The sequence below is a fragment of the Macrobrachium nipponense genome, chromosome 13 (genome assembly GCF_015104395.2).
Source record: "Macrobrachium nipponense isolate FS-2020 chromosome 13, ASM1510439v2, whole genome shotgun sequence".
Classification (NCBI taxonomy): domain Eukaryota; kingdom Metazoa; phylum Arthropoda; class Malacostraca; order Decapoda; family Palaemonidae; genus Macrobrachium; species Macrobrachium nipponense.
The window spans coordinates 43,551,005-43,569,362 of record NC_087206.1 but is presented as its reverse complement, the minus strand read 5'-3'; the positions used below and the strand labels follow the sequence as shown (position 1 = coordinate 43,569,362).

The following is an 18,358-nucleotide window of genomic DNA, read 5'->3' as shown; positions in this document are numbered from 1 at the left end:
AAGTTATTCAATAACCCAAGGAGGGCAGAAGCCTAATATAGCTCTAATCAATTCTTGACCCCAGTTAACCTTTCCCGACCTCGCTTCCAAGAAATATTAGATGGGTGAAATGGAACCAAGAAACCTGGGCTCCATCACATCGACTGGGCCACACCAAGTGTTCTTATTGATCTCCCTCTGACGTCATGCTCTTGCATCTTGCAAATGCATAATCTTTCACAAAGTTAAATATGCAAGATTAATGAGTATGCACCCACACATATACTATATATATATAATATATATATATATATATATATGTATGTATATATATATTATATATATAGATATATATATATATTTATATAATATATATATATATATATATATATAAATATAAAATGTGTGTGTACCAGAAATAAACGTTTAATATATATACACACTCGTTTCTTGAGTGTCTGAATATGTATACATGTACTGAACATGTGTATGAGAGAGAGTGAGAATTTGCTTTTCAAATAGCTGAGACAAATTGATTCCCATCCGCTCCAACACTGACAGGGAGGTGACGTATCCATGAAAAATTTCAATGCGTCATTGCAAAACTTTTAAGAGACCGAATAACTCAAATGCCAAAGCCCCAAAAAAAGTCAGCAACGTGTTTTCTTTGACGTTACAAAGGGTCGTTGAGTTCTAAGCCAACCAACTCTTCCTCTTGCTCTCAGTAAAATTGGCAGAGTAACATTATTGAGAAAAAAAATTCAAAATAATAATAATAATACAGCCATTCATTAGCCTTTAAAGTTGATGTCTCCAGGCCTCCCGGCCTTAACGGGGAACGACCATTAAAGTACCTGGACAATACTACATAATTGCAAAAAACTACAGTAAATCCTCAGAGATTGCTACTTCTCCATAATAGCGCAAACGAAGGTCACTATAGAGTCGCATGACTTCCCCATACAAGACAGTTGGCCTACGTGTCCTTCGCACGAACCTTCCGCGTCACCACGACGATCCTAACTTTTTTTCTTTTTTCAAATCAATAGTTTACCTACAAACATCGCAATTTTCATTTACACGATAATATTTTTACAGTAATATTTATTATAATACATACTAATTCGAGTCTAACTCGTTTAAGACTTCTTCCATAAATCATTCTGTTACAATTGATTTTAGTTTGTCAAAATAAACGGATTTTGGGAGCCATTTGCAATAATTTATTTTACCGTAGAGAAAACTAAAGGTTTCTATTTCTTTAAAGTGTTTAACTCTACTTGTCCAGACACAATGAAGATAATTACTGGCTAAATCTGTGTGACAACCGCGAGGTAAAGGGACCGTTTCTCTCATCGCAACGGCGCGAACATATTGCCCAAAACTATATAAAACTCGTATAAAATCTCCTGGGGCCGATTTCTCTGTTTTATGACCTTTATAATGGACATCATTGCCAGCTTTCAATGAGCCATTTCACCTCAGCATTAACCTCAAGCTCAATATGAGCTTGTGCGTGCGAGTGTTTTGGACGAGGTGGGCCTGTGCGAGTGGATTGAAGAGATGAAGTCTGCTGACTACATCATCACTACGCCTCTATTTCTCAACCGAGTTACAGATCACGAGATAACCAAACTCCTAAAATCATTCATCTTCGCGGTGAACATCTATGTAGAACCCGAGGTGTGTTACCCGAAGAACTGAATTTCACTTCGAGCTTCATTGTACTTTGCTAAAAAAATCCTGAATTCTTAATCCGGTTACTTATAAATTTTCACTGCAACCTTCCGAGCGAGCAGAGTTTTACGGGAACTAAAATACTGTTGTCATAAACTGGCCTAAAGATTATGTTCACGCTACGTAGGCGTCTGGGTGTCATATTATCTCAAAGGATTTCTGAAGCTAATTACAGTCATTTTTTTATATTTTCTTCTTCTCGCTCTATTAATTTGATAATCTGGAAAATACGAACACGCTGTCTATGTCTGAATGAGTATTAGTGTAAGATTTTTTTTTCAGCATAGCAAAAGCAACAGTCATCGAGAACGTGAAATATTCAAGGCTAGTACACTTAGTTTCACGCTCTTTAAAATTGCAACAAAAGAGAAACAGCGGCATCATTATTCTGTACCAGAACAAATGCACTTAATTTCCACCTTTTTAAAGTGGTAACAAAAGGCAAACAACGGGAGAGGTATATAACGGAAAAAGAAATCAGCTCCGCCGAGTCACCCTTTTAAGCAGCCTGCACTAAAAGGGGTTTTATATGTTGTTTATATAAGCACTCTCGCTCCCACCTGAGGACATTATTAAAGCTAGGTCTCTTTCATAACTAGAGACCAGTGCCGTCCCGCTCCGAAGAGGGCTGGGAAGGGAGGGAGGGGGGGGGGGAGGGGGTGCGCGGTGGGGAAGGGCAGTACAGTCAAATAAGTCCTTCGGTCTTCTTTATAAAGACAGAAAAAGGAAAACTGAATGAGTGAATAAATATGAGGCTAAACAAACACGAGCGTCAAGACCGGAGTCTTTCAAGAAATGAACATTTCCTTACAAAAAACCAGTTTCATGTTTTCGTCGTCGCTTCCCAGACTGAATGAAAGAGCACACAAGCTCCCCATGACGTTTTATCAAGGTTTTAATTTCGGCACGTTTGCTCAGCAACGGCTGATGGGATTATGCAAAGCACTTGAAGCAACTGCTTTGCAATGACGCACTTCTTTCGGATAGGCGCAGCAACTATCCTCTCTCTCTCTCTCTCTCTCTCTCTCTCCGCCTCCACCAAATCATTTCAGTGACTATTTCGGTGTCTTCTAATCCCGCACAAAACAGGTTTTCTGTCCTCCGCCTGGCTCTCAGTGTTGGGGAATTTATTCAAAATGAATGAACTCTCCAAAATTTTTCTAGATTATTTCACGAGAGACTGAGAGACAGAGAGAAAAAGAAAACTAATTAGAAAATGTGTCCTGCAGAAATATAATATAAAAAAAACAGGGAATATCATATATATATATATATATATATATATATATATATATATATGTATATATATACGTATATATATGTATGTATATAGTATATTATATATACATATATATACTGGATCTATTATATAATATAATATTATATATATATATATTATTATATATATAATATATATAATATACGTTCGTCCAAGGAAAAGGAGAGGGAGAAATGAAAAATCAGAAATAGCTACGCATACCAATCTGCTCTAGTGAACAACATGAGAGCTCTCATAAACTGGGTGCTGAGGCAGCAGGGCCAATATCATCCAGCCAAAAAAAAAAAAAAAAAAAAAAAAAAAAAAAAAAAAAAAAAAAAAAAAAGCCAACACATGAACAAAACACATGGAAGGAAAAAAAGATGGAAAAAAAAGCCGTCAGCATCTGATTTCCCCCGACAGAACGGCCGTTGTGCGACTAATAGCGGCTGGGGGTGGGGAAGGGCTGGGAGGGGAATGAATCCTCTGCATGAGGCCGGGTGGGGAATGAGACGGCCGTTATGAGGCGACAGGTCTATGGTTGTCAATATGGGTGATGGGGATCAACCCGAAACAGGAGGTGCAGGGGGGACGGGCTGCCTAGGAAGGGGGTTAGCTCTATTAATCCCATATGCTTCTCTGACCCACTGAACGCTTGGTAAAAGCGAGTGCATAATGGGGTGCTGGAGCGGGGTGGGGGGTGGGAACTAATATGATACAGTGGGGGGGGGGAGGAGGGGATGAGGAGGGAGTCATGGAATTTAATTTCAAGTGGGTTTTATTGTCAGAGGCGACCCCAAGCTCAGATCACAGACTGCTGCTGTTCACACATCCGCTCACCAAGCGAGGACTTCTAACGTCATGCACGAAAACCCTTGAACCTGCAAGGCTACTAGTAACTCCATCCCAGGAACACCAAGCACACGAAGGAAGGCAAACTTTCCATCACATTCTTCCTAAACAAAAAGAAATTTGCACATAACGTGACACGAAATCAAGTCACCATTGAAGAAATGCATCGCCAAGTCTGCAAGTATATTAATAGCCTAAGCAATTTTTATGATAATTCTCTCAATCGTGTATTGACCGTCTTTTCACATCCACAACTAAATAAACAATGAAAGAAGATCAGACAACAAGCAATCATGTACCCAATAAAAGGTGTTGCAGAAGTTGAATCGTAAATTTAATTCTGCAGTCACAAATGTTGTCCAATCTGAGCGCATTTCCTGAATTCATTCCCTTCAATGAGAAAATAACGGTTGGTTAAGCATCTAATGTACTCAAACATGGCAGCATGAATAGAGCTGCAACAGACGAGCGCGCTACTTCATTGTTCTTGTCACGGAGTTCCGTTCGCGTCCATTCAGTGCCTCTCTCTATAATCCGCAAAGAACAGAGAGGGGGAAATGGAAACGGCGTCCAACATGATGCTAAACCCCAGAGAGTGAGAGTGGGTACGTACGAGTACCATTACAATCACAAGAGAAGAAGTTTATACTCCAAAGCATTGCGCACTAGGGACATGCGGAATATATATAAGTCTGACCCTGAAAATTAGGAATGTTGTTAACCTGGAAAGCGATGGATGTCAAAGCTAATAGCATGATTCTGCTGCTTCAGTTAAAAAGAGAACGAAATGAAAGGGGGGAGGGTTAAAAGGAGAGTGGAAATATTTAGAGGTATGTAGTTTAGAAACATCTCTAATTTAAGGGGTTACTGTTGCAGAAAAGGGTAAAGAACAAGAATTAAAATAAACCCTTTAAAGTACTATCAAATAGTAAAACTGAAAATTATGGCAATTGTGAAAATCCAATAAAGCTTTGCACCTCACGCGAAGAGTCTAGTGTGCCCGCAACTGTGTTTGTGGAGTGAGCGCTTGGGAACCAGGAACCGGGGGTGACGATGGCGTCCAAGACTGTCATATGCGGTGCAATAATACTTTCTTTCTGACAAGACAACTTTCGCTCAAAGAGGGGAAAAGGGCGTACGGAATAGAGCTGAGAGTAACACAAGGCGACGTGTCTAACTCGCAAGAAATTTGAATAAATAATTAAGGGGGATTATCACTTCCTTTCATATCACTGAACCGTGAGAATAATGAGGAAAGCCCACTGAGTCGTTATACAGTGGTATTAAAAGTACTACTGAGAGAGAGAGAGAGAGAGAGAGAGAGAGAGAGAGAGATTCAGTGGACTTTCGTCAGCACGATTGATAGGTGAGCCCGGTCTTGGACAATATATTGTGATGAAAGTACGTATTTCACATTAAACCTTATGCGGTCAAATTTTTATATGTACAGACTTCTAAATTCGTTTACCTAAACAGATAATCGTCATCTGCACTGGCAACAGAAAATGAAGAGTACTCATACAGAAAAATAACCCTTTTGCATTGCACGGTATATTTAAGCATATATATATATATATATATATATATATATATATATACTATATATATATATATATATGTGTGTATGTGTGGGTGTGTGTGTGTGTGTTTGTACAACTGAATCACAAAAGTTTGGAACGTGATAAATCCATAAATATAGGTATAAGCCACGTTGTTTATTTTTCCCGCGTGGCTTATACCTTTATTTATATATGTGTGTGTGTGTCGCCGCGCGCATGTGTAAGTACAAATTCAGATAATAACGAAGCGCATAATTCCAGTATATATCCCGTGTATCTCGAAACTTCAAATAAAGAAACGAACCCATAAAAGAGAGAACATGCCAAGACTGGACACGCAATGGCCCCCAACACTCGTCGAACTCCAGCCACGATTCCCTTCTCTATCTATCCTTCAAGCTGACAAACTCGTTCTCCACTGTCGACTTCTGGATCAGTCCGGATAAGTCGAAAAAACAAAAAACACCCAAATTAAACTGGACCCGTCCCAACAGCTAGTCCTCCAGTATGGGTGACCTAAGGACACTATCAAGTGGCCCCATTGTAGGATGCAAAGGCCGATCCCTCCCGTCTGGATCTCGAATGGCGAGTTTCTCGATGGTCATTTCATGGGACTTGGCAATTGTTTGTTTCTTTCACTCCTTGTGTGTTCCTGGCACCTCGTCACTGAACATTTATAAACGTTATATTATCCTCATGCATAATTGTAAGGAAAGCAATGTATCAACTGAGCAACATAAGGCTGTGATGGAAAAGATCATTGTTCAAAAAACTATGAATCATTCACTGAATTCCTCTTATCATAAATCTCTGTTCTCTTCTGTTCAACTATTAAAGACATCAAAAAACATCTTCACACACCAGACGAAAATATCACAATTACAAAGAGAAGAGCAATCAATGGTGCCTTGTGCCAAATGCATTTGAATGGAAAAATCAATGTCAATTTCGAAGCTAAACAACCTTGGATCTCGTCAGCAGGCAAATGAATGACCACCTCCCACCGAGACAAGACGCCTTTGGCTCACTTTTTTGAAAACCCAAAGAATAAATCCTTGAATATACATACATGTATCAGCTTTAGACCGTGGGCGTTCTGGGAACCCAGGTTAGGAAGGTTACAGCTGCAACATTCACCATTGGTGTAAGGTCATAAGAATGGAAAATGTTCAAGAAAAAAAAAAAGCAGTAAGTTAAGGCCTCATAATACATTCTATTTTTTTACAATATTTTACTGAACAGCTGATAATATATATATTATATCATATATATATATATATATATATTATATATATATATATATATATACGCATTAAGCTACAAAATGTCCTTTATCTAATTACCTCTACCTCGGAATTAATATACTTTCATATATGTTAACCGAAGGGGAATTAGATATTAAATGACATTTGTAGCTTAATGCGTGTATATGAATCACGGTGATGTGATAGAACTCCACACACACACACACACACACCAAAAAACCAAAACAAAAAACAAACACATCAAGTGTAAAAAATAAAATGCTTATGAGACCTTATTGAATTACGGCTTTTCTTGAAATTTTCTGAAACATTTTCCATTCTTATAACCTTAAATCAATGGTGAATGTTGGAGCTGTAACCTTCGTAACCTGGGCTCTAGACCGCCCATGGTCACAAAGTAAATTATTTTCTTCAACTTCCTATCTATATTTCAAGGTTTTCCGAAAGGAAAACCGATTTCAAACTGAGGTGAAAGTAGAACTTTAATTATAGTTCTTTGCAGCACACGCGCATACCGATATATATATATATATATATATATAATATATATATATATATATATATATATATATATATATACAATATATATATATATATATATATATATATATATATATATTACGCAGCTGGTGATTGTAGAAAGTGTTGTGATAACCTAATTCATTTACTATGCGAAGGCAAATACGAATGTGAAATGTTTACCACCCAGAGACAGCCCGTATTAGAATATGGAGAATAGCTGCAATTTCTACTGGATATTAAGCAGAAATAATGACTGCAATTCGCCATGAAATTAATTTTATATTTGTTAACAATTTGTTATCAGGTTTAAAATAAGTGCATATCTTTACAAACAAACTATTTAGTGTAATGTGAGGAAATGAATCAAAATGACAATCGCAGATCATTTTAACGTAAAACGAAAGTCAAAATCAATCCCATGTCTGACTGCATAGCCAACACGTTTACATAATCTGAACAGTAAATTGCTTCGAGTAATCAGCCATTTCATGTCAACCGTTAAGCTGAGAGAGTATTAACGCCAAAATTAAATGATTTGGTTAAACAACCACGCGGCAAGAAAGGTCAATTGCCATACTGGTGATAACGAGGTCTACGTAAACTCTAAGAGATACAATCATTCTTGCTGCCAATAAAGGGAGGAGCTTCGAGAACCCTTTAATACGGATTTAAATCCCTACTGTTAAATAGCCTCCCTCGCACATCCGGGGATTACATGGAGGGGTTTGTCTAATCGCGTTGCTTATCTGCCATTTACCCCTAAATATGCCTCAGGAGGGGCTCGCGCCTCATTATCTACCTGTGCGGTGCTGTATCTTCAGTTTCAGCAGCTTACGGTATTTTATTTATTCAATTTTTGGTTTTAGAAAAAAAAAAATATTTTTAGACCATGAGGAAACTAGACTTTATTTGATTCGAATGATGTGACATGTTCATTCAGTCTGAATAAAATCACGTGGAAGGTTCAACAAAAGTCCCTTGAGGCACACGAGTCTGGAGATTGCAAATATTTTTACGTGTATTCTTTCATGTTACATTCCACATATAAAAGCTGCTCCTCTGAGCAGCTTTATATTTCTCGACGGAGCCTATCAGCTAAGCATTTTGTTTGCTAACAACGTCGATTCCATTAGATACATCTTTCTCAACAATGCAGAAATGGCTGCGTCCCTCATATAGAAGGGAAGAATGAATAGAAGCAATTTTGCCGAGTATGATCATTACGTGATTATCTCCAAATCACTCATAATGGACCATCTGCTGCAAATTGAGGTACCCTCAATCGGCTCTCCAACTCTCCGTTCCGTGGGATCTTATTTTGCGAGGGGGAAATTTTCGCTCTTCTTAATTTTGCTCTCTCAGACTCGAGGGTCATATTTCCCCTAACCGCCACAATTCGCCTTTCTCTACACTCTCACACCCAAATTTTCCTAGACTTCGCTACCCACCCCCATCATGGCAGTTTTAAACTGAACAGTGAATGGAAAGGCGTGATGAAGTGCAACACTTTATCCACGAACAAATGAGTACGGAGATGACGTGTCACTACCATTTACATTACTGACACACATCTTGTTGCCAACGGAAACAAAAAAAGTCACCTGGCCGCCAGTTGTACCCTTGATCATCAGGGTAAAAGTAACATCGAGATAAATAGGCACCTAAAAAAAATGAATCCATATAAAAACTGGCACAATACCCTACACCTCGGTGACTTTTTCTTATTTTGAGCTGCAAAGCAACTGAAAAAACGCCCTAGTTCATCGAGACATTCACTTTTTTTTTCGCTCCTTCTAAAACTGGACTGACAAGTCCACCACTGCTTATCCAAGATATCACCATGAAAAAGTTTACTGAAGTCTTGACGGGTGACATTTTAAGGCGATCGCTCGGAGAGAAAACAGGTAGGGAAGGAAGGCCAAGATCTATGGGCAAGGCCAGGCCTGGCATCGATGGCGGACATTCGGGGTTTCATCCCCCCACAATCTGGATCCTCACAATGCGTTTTTTATTTGTCTCTCGGAAAACGTTACACAGAATTCGAACATTTCTAAGCTATCCGTCCTCCTTTCTTACTTCCAACTCAGCAACATTCACTGCCCTCGCCTTGTGATGCTCAAAACTTTCATTTTGCTAGGGACGGACGAAAGGCTTCGTGCCTACAATTTTCAAGTATCCTAGCTGCTTCTTAAGACAAAATATTCGGGTGACTTGAGGAGATAATGGTGTGTCAATCACCCCAAAGTTTCAACTTAGAGCCAATCTCCCTTTCTCTCTCTCTAGATCTTTACACACACACACACACACACACACACACACACACACACATATATATATATATAATATATATATATATATATATATATATATATATATATATATATATATATATATATACTATATATATACATATAAATTGATATTTATAAGTAGCCATGAACATATGGTTGGCAACCGACTGAATCTTTTGAAACGGTCATTAACTAAGACTAAGAGAGGCCTTTTTGGAAGTAACCTTTACCTTTAGCTTTCGATTCACATGCAAATATCTTTAAGCCTTTTTACGACTATCTGGTAACAAGGCTCTAAACGTCACAAAACAGAATTTGCATCCAGAGATATACCAGCTTACAAAAAGAAGGGTTTTCAAGGCTGACTACGATACCAGATCTATTAAACTCTCTCTCTCTCTCTCTCTCTCGCCGAATCAAGTGGATCTGGAGGGAGGAATCAAAAGAAAGTCCTAAAGAAAGTCCTAAGCAATCCGAACGTCTGGAACCACGCGTCTTCCAATGATACTCTTGGCACAAGAACACCTGGAAGCGCGATGAACGGTCGAGCAGTGCACGCGCGTTCATAAATTCAGTTTGTTAAAACGAAAGAAAAATCGTGGCAATACATAGCAGGTATTCCAGAAGGAGCGGGAGATCGGGAAAACTTGTGACAGTCACACCAGTCGCAGCAGCAGAGACGTAACGGACGGAATGCTTAAGTAGGCTCTCCCAAGGCTATAGCCCCAAACCCTACGACTACATTAGAGTGATTTTGTCGAGGCGACACACGTTTTAAGACGACGGGCATGGCAGCAGCCGGGCAAAACAGGCCATAGAGGGGATGGTTATCAAAAAGGGTCAAAAGGACGGATGGAAAGACCGAGAAGTCCTGCTTCGTTTCTGGGACATCCAATGGCAGGCGGACGACAGAGACATTTTGTTGATGTCATTTCACGTGTGTTGTTGAGAAAGCCACACAGACCGTCATGAATGATGCAGGTTATCAGTAACCGTAGGCTCAGTCATTCAACAGAACTGTGCAGCAGATGTATAGAATGTCCAATGAATACGAGCGGAAATTGGAAAGAAACACTACCATCACCGAACGGGATCTATTTTCTTTCTACCGCACCTTATGTAAGCGCGACAACAACCTCAGGAAGAAGGGGTCGAGGAGGTTTGGGTAGGAAGGCAAAGCCCCGGAGTGCAGCCGGTGAGAGCTTAATCCTACCCAGGACCCGATCCTACCCACACGGCTTCGGCTCAGCGCTTTCCGATTCTTGGCGCGAAACTCACATGCCAGCTAAAATAACTACTGGAAGAGTTCACACCAAATTTCGATGCTTCTAGCTGTAACAAGAATTTTCACTTTCATGTAAGAAAAGCTGTGCCCAAATATAAGTAATATAGGGAAACTTGAGAACAAAGAATTAAACCAAGGTTTACACCCTTTAGCTTCTTAAAATATTTTATAAATTGAATAACACTGGGGATTATACCTTAGCGTAACCCATTATTAATTGACCTCACATCGGAGGATAAAGAGAGGACAACTTCCCGATGTAGAGAATAAAAAAAAAGCCAGATTCAGATTTTTCTTGGAAGGCGAAGAAGTGAAGCAGATGAGGAATGAGCTTTCTGCTGAAGACGCTAAATCTAGATTTTTTCTTTCAAGACATACAATACTGCACATGCGAAACAGAAGAGAACAGAAAAACCATTCATAAACTATGGAGGTGTAGAGAAAGAAGGATGGGAATTGGAACCGATAAACAAAAGAGAACCTCTGATAAGAGGCCGAGTGAGAACATACAACTCCCAGGGGAGCTGTTGCAGTAGCTATGCTCTACATGCCAAGGCTGCCGTACTGAGGATATTAACAGAGAAGCCTGGGGGCCGGTAAGACTTCGGCTGTGCTTTTGGGAGTATCTTGCTTGAAACAACATCTGTGCCTTAAGGGTTACGAAAAAACTGTAGGCATTACTAAGGGCTCTTTGTAGCGTCCCTTCAGCCCCTAGCTGCTACCCTTTCATTCCTTTTCTTCCATCTTACTTTTCACCCTCTCATAACAATTATTTTATCGTGCAACTGTGAGGTTTTCATCCTGTTACACCTTCCAATCCCACCTACTCTCAATTTCCTCTCCAGCGATGAATGACCTCATATGTCCCAGTACTTGGCCTTTGGCCCAAACGTTATAATCCATTCCATCCATATTGACGAGAAATGGCCGCGTTTTGTCCATCGAGCAAACTCTCAAAGGTTGGCGACGACCTGTATTTCAAACAACTCTCTGAACTCAAGTGATATGGAAAACACGAAGTCATCACAAAATATAGGCAACAACAACAAAAACACCAACAACACCTAACCTCCAACCCCTACATCCCAAATGCAACCCCTCAACTGCACCGTGATCTTATTTTTCCCTGCTACTCAGACGATGAGTCACCGTGCAAAATTAATTTTCACGTCATAATCGCTGCCAATACCCATTAGCTAATCCCCCAGGGGCCCCTACCCCAGCTAATCTCCGCTTACACTGAAAGGGTTAACCTAGTTCATGACCCTCGGCGTGTAAATAGACGAGGCGTTTTAAAACCAGTACATTCCCAGGATGCTATTAGCAAACAGAATATTTCAGGTCTATTGACACTTGCCTTTATTAAAGCGTTTATATTAAGCCTGAAGCCTGTTGACATTCGATTCGAGCTCCTGAAAAACGGTGCTTCTATAGGGCACAGTGACTTTAAGGACCGGTATCGAGAGAGAGAGAGAGAGAGAGAGGAGAGAGAGAGAGAGAGAGAATATTACATACATATACACCGGATTTAGGGGAATTGTGCTGACGATTAAAAGGCAATCTATGATGCGCTAAATAAAATAAAATGGAGGCAAAGTTTGCTATATATAATCTAATGAGAGAGAGAGAGAGAGAGAGTCCTCTTCGATGAAGAAACAGGAGGAAAACCAAAACAAAAGGTAACGGAAATGCTAAACAATTACACTGTCATGCTCGAGATGCTTTCGGACTCCCAACTCTATGAGACGATCAATAAAAATTGGCGCAAATGGCCACAGGAGGAGGAGGAGGAGAATGTTATTCAAAACAGCACCTGACTGACTCTCCACCTCTTGAGGAATGTGTGTTTACACTTGGAGCTCTGGCGCGGTCACAGGGAGCAAGGGCCGAATGAGGTCATAGCAATCTGGATCATGTAATCTTACTAAAAAAAATAAAAAAAGTAGCAACCTTTGGCAGATGTGATGACTCGAACAAGCTTGTTGTTGCGTCCTAAATACCGTGTGCCCCCTGCCAGCCCCACCACGAGCCGAGGGAAAAATAATAATGAACGAATCGTAAGGGCTAAGGCTGATTTTTTTTTGTTTTTTTTTTCACGTAACGCGTCATTCTAGTGTCCTGCTCAGCCTCTAGCGGAGTAAGAAGATTAACTTTGTAAAATCAACACAAATTCTTTTTCTTTTATTCATTTCCCCGCAAGTTAATTAACTTGAATTACGGGGGAAATTGCTGGAAAACTGTTTATTAACAAGATATTCCACTGCAATTGAATAAGGGCTGTTGCTTTACTACTGACGAAGCAGGTAACCAAAGAAGCAAAAACATGACGAGGATGACGTTTTCTGCAAAGGTACAATTTTTATCTTGTGTCTTTCTCAAAATGAGTTAACGTCCATATCGTGAAAACAGTTGGTGAAAAGAGAACCGTTCATTAAAAAACCAGATGAAAGTAGATATTATCGTCTTGAATATTGTATCATAGTCATCCCTTCGAGAGGATCCAAGTGAAACAGGAGTCCAATTAGTAGTGGACAGACTCGGAAAAAATGAGCTTGAGTGAGCTTTCAAAGGAGGAGAAATCTCCACTTGAAGCTTAGGGCGAAAAGTAAAATCCAGATATTCTAATCTCGTCATTAATGCGGTCCATGGAAGGAAACTGCAATTGCTGTAAGGAACTTTTCACAAAATCACCTAAGTAACGATTTCAAATGCCAATAAAGCGACTTAATAGAATGACACTGATAATGCACATAGCTACACAGTAACTCAGATCATTAGTTTAACTACGTAAGTAAACACATAAAAACATTAGCAACACTCAAGCATTTTACTGCAAAAGGAAATTATTTTCGCTTCTGGGGACATTATGATGATAACCCGGAAAAGAATGGCAGCTGTAACTTGCAATATTGTGGGGAGAGAGAGAGAGAGAGAGAGAGAGAGAGAGAGAGAGAGAGAGAGAGAGCTCTTCTTACATTAAGACCCCTAAATTTTCGAGATCAGCCTCTCTCTGTGGCACCACCCAGGGGAACAGTGCCTCTCCGTTCCCAGTACAACGTAATTTTCGTTCCCGACGGCAGCCCCGTAAACAAGGTCTCTCTCTCTCTCTCTTTCTCGGGGAGGGAAGATATTTCAATTCGCTCTCTCGGATTAATCCAAGTCCGACTTTTACTCAAGTAAAGGAACGTCAGAGCAACGAAATATAAGTAATTACTTGTAAGGTAGGAGAAATGTGTTCAGAATATATCACTAGAGGTAACTCGTATTCCTATCTTTCTCTCTCCCCACGAGAGTTAAGAATGGAACAAATGGAGCAAAATCTGACAAAACAGCGTTGGCAGACTAATCATCTCCCAACACCATTCATTGAAGCATGTGCCAGCCAAGTCTAAGATAACTAACATTGAATGGTTTGAAAAGCCAGTATTCTTATACACAAAAAGGTTATTGTCTTTATTTTGCAAATCATTTCTTAAAATGCCAGTGATATATTTTTTCTATATTTTTCTGATTTATTAGATAAACATTTTAAAATGGTTACCACTAGAACACGTTTTGATTCACTTTTTCCAAACGAAATAACCAGACCGGGAAAAATCAGGACGAGACATGCAGAAATAAAGTAGTATGCCGGTGCAGCGTCTTGTACCGCCAACGTTAAATGCAAGGCTCCCATGCCCCTTGGAACGCTCGCTGTCTCCAAGAAGAATGATTTCCTACCAGCGGTTTTCCCCCTCCCTGAACGCAGCCTTTGATCGTTGTGAAATCTGCCGTAGCGCCGAGCGTGGTCGTCGCCCCAGGCAGATCAGAAACCACCTAGTCACACTACCTCATTACCATTAGTCACCAGACAGTGCAAGTCAACAATACCACTGCAAACACGAACAAGAAGATCGGCCTTTGTTCGGAAACCACTCCTCCGTGGGAACACCATAACTAGATTGAATTCAGTGAAGTCTCTTTGATATATAATGCTAGGCAGAACGATAATGGTCCTTGGCATTTATGCTGTTCCGTTGAGATCTTTGTCAGCCATCTCGCTTCGTTTCCAGATTATGTCTGGAGGAGCAATATTCCTAATCACACTCTATATTCTACCCAGCCGGTGAATATATCAGGTGTACGCATATCTTCAAGATTTCAAATCACTGTAGCTCTATTTTTCATCATTTAAACTTGAGCTGTTTATCTTGCTGGGTATAATTTGCATCTCATTAACACGATGCCTTTTCACCAGAACAGCTTCTGTGCAAATTTGCCAAGAATTTGAAGGCTTTCATTACTGGTACCTGAAACACGAAATGTGCCAGAACTGAGGGCAGCACATTCGGTTCATCCTATCCAAATGAGGACTTATTGTTCGACATCCGTACCCCTTTGCCAGTAGCCCCGTCCCTCCTCTGCAATCGGGCCTCACAAGGGCCACTCACCTTTCGAGCAAATTCCACCAGACACAGATCCAGCAGGACGACACGCATGCGAAGAACCACACGCGAGCAAAGATGGTAGTCATAAACTTCGGAAAAAAATAACAAATAAGCACATGTGAATTTGGGTACATTATTCCACTCACCACATCCACTCGGAACAAGCAAACCCCTGGCAGAAGAAGAACATGCATACCGGCCGCTCACATCATATTATGCAGGTTTCCCAATCAGGCAGGAACATCTCTACTGCCGCCTTTCCAGAGACTGGCAAAAACAAAACTACCAGCAAACGAGTGCTTTGAAGCTCCTGGTATAACCCGTATCTCCTTCCCCAAAAATCCCCGTCTCTCCCCTTTCCCCAGACTTGACGTCTAATGATCAGATTTTTGGGAAACTGAAAATGACTCAGAACCCGACCAAGTCATGATTTCTCAGATCGTGTTCGAAAATGAGGAGGGGGCGGGTTTGGTAGGCTAGTTTTTCTAGTTTTTCATCATTTTTACTTTTATTGCTTGAGAGAGAGAGAGAGAGAGAGAGAGAGAGAGAGAGAGAGAGAGAGAGAGAGATTCCTCAGAGTAGAAGGAAGCAGCAAAATCCTGAAACTATATGCGGCCTAAAATTTCTTTTTCCCGCCAGTTTCTTGAAAAAGAAAAGGAAAGCGAAGATTCTCATGGTCGTCATATTACATGGGGTGACGAGAGAGAGAGAGAGAGAGAGAGAGAGAGAGAGAGAGAGAGAGAGAGAGAGAGAGAGAAGGGTGAACAAAGGGAACCTGGCAAGTGTCCACACGGATGATAACCCTGATATTTCGTGAAATTTCGAAACCTTGGTTAGAGTGTGTTTCTGGGCTTTACTCTACAGTTCGATATATATATATATATATATATATATATATATATATATATATATATATATATATATATATATACACACACACACAACAGAGAGAGAGAGAGAGAGAGAGAGAGAGAGAGATACCAGTAATCACACATCACAGGTTCTAGGACCACTCGGACTAATCATCACACCTGACCTCATCCTGAGTACCACGTAGTAGTATTGGGCCCAATTCCATTCTTTCCTTCCACCGTTCAAGCCAAAATTGCTTTATTTTTTGCACTTCACATGTAAAAAAAAAATATTACCTGATCTTTGAGGCATAATTTTTTGGGAGACAGCCATCCCTTTCTTAGAATCTCATTTTCATTTAAGCCTTGGTCTAACAGGGAATGCACCTTTAAAAAAATAATCAATAGTCAAGATTTTATTTAAAAAATGTTAATATATATAGTATATATATATATATATATATATATATATATATATATATATATATATTATATATATATATATATATATATATATATAAAGAGAGAGAGAGAGAGAGAGAGAGAGAGAGAGAGAGAGAGAGAGAGAGAATTTAAAACTCCGAGAGATGACTGCTGTACCAACCTCCCCTCTGCAAGAGCAAACTAAAACAGGAAAAACTGCCAACGAAAAGAGCAAATAACGAAGCGAAGGAGAGAAAAATCGCGCCGTTTTAAAGTTTGAACTTCAAACCGCATCCCATTCGACCCTCTCTCTCTCTCTCTCTCTCTCTCTCTCAGCAACTAAACTCGACTAAACTCACCTCAAAACTTTTCCAGATTTAATTAGATGAATTCAATAGTTAACGAAACTTCCAGGGTAAAAATAATGTGGAAAAATGCACAAAAAATGGGATGAAATAAAAATATTCTTGGCTGAAGTCAATTCCAATCTTTTTTCAAAACGAAATTTTTGAGAAACGAGAAACCTTATAAAATTACAGTTTATATTGATGCAAGACTGTTTGTGAACTTCATCAAAAACAAAACAGAACCATGAATTTGTAGTAGAGACAACCAAAAGGGAAATTTGCTCTACATAAAGTATCGACATCAGCAGCGCCATGATGTGACGTGAAGTCCATCACACCACGAAACTCGAAAATGACGTCCTCTCAGGACGTGCCACACAAACGGCAACTCACAGACAATGAATGACGTCCCAAATGAATTAAGTTGTCACATAAAAAAAGTCAGTCCAATTATACTTCATACAATGAAATGATCACTGTATCTAGCAATTAAATAACTCCCAGCAGGGAAAAGTTTCCCAATTTATACAGAGACACATTAAACAACTTCCGCTCACTCATTTATTTGCGGCCTAACAAAAATGACTCATATAAAGACCCGTCACAAACCGATCTGAATACAAGATGATTACAATTCCAATTCATATTCCATTATTTCCCAGATTAGATTTCTCTTGTGAATAGACAGACAGACAGACAGACAGACCCGCTTACTCAACTCCTCACACTCGGGAAATCAGCGGCCACATCCACTCAAGGACTGAGTCGATGAATCTTCCTTCTGTCTATCAAGTGGAAGGAATGGAATTTTGGAATTTAGGCATTTGTTGTCACACACACACACACACACACCATGTATATATATCTATATATATATATATATTCTATATATATAATACATACATCATATATATATATAATATATACATATATATATATATATGCATCTAACTAAAAGAAGCCCATAAAAACAGCAAAAAGGTAGACAGTTAAGAGTTGTATTTCGGAAACTGTCTCCTAAATACAGCTATATCTTTCTACCCTTTAGCTGTTTTTATGGCTCCTTTCGTTAGATGGATTTCTGTTTTAACAGAAAATATTTTACAGTCATATTATATATCACTTTGTAAGTATGTATATACTATATCTATATATATATATATATTTATATATATACATATATAACATAATATATATGTATATATATATATATAATCTGTAAGAAAGACGCCAGCACGACGAATTTTGAAAATACGAAATTACACTCTAACCCAAGAAAATATGATTGAAGACAGTGTTATGTAACGGCATACACAGGTATAAAAAGTCTGTGATAGCCAAGCACCTTTAAGCCCTGGGGGAAAAAAATCTTCTTAACTCGGATTCGCAGCGAAAAAATGTTGTGAACATGGGAGGGAGAACGAAAATATAGATTTTAAGGAAAAGATATTTCTTCTCATCTAAATTATAGTTGGTTAAAAGAGAGAGAGAGAGAGAGAGAGAGAGAGAGAGAGAGAGAGAGAGAGAGAGAGAGAGAGAGAGAGAGCTTCTCTAAATACTGG

The 18,358-nt window shown here is 39.4% G+C and overlaps 1 protein-coding gene across 4 annotated transcripts in view; it reads right to left on the bottom strand.

Moving 5' to 3' along the window:
* LOC135225767 (protein TsetseEP-like) overlaps positions 1–18,358 on the bottom strand; it is a 102,619-nt gene that overhangs the window by 69,647 nt on the left and 14,614 nt on the right. For 3 of the 4 annotated variants that reach the window (XM_064265216.1, XM_064265220.1, XM_064265222.1), the window contains exon 1: positions 15,322–15,384. The exons of the other annotated variant lie outside the window; for it this stretch is intronic. In XM_064265216.1, the coding sequence (XP_064121286.1) occupies positions 15,322–15,369 (48 nt within the window). In that variant the 5' untranslated portion in view covers positions 15,370–15,384. Of the gene's footprint in view, positions 1–15,321; positions 15,385–18,358 lie in introns of those variants that run through there. 4 annotated transcript variants of the gene reach the window in all.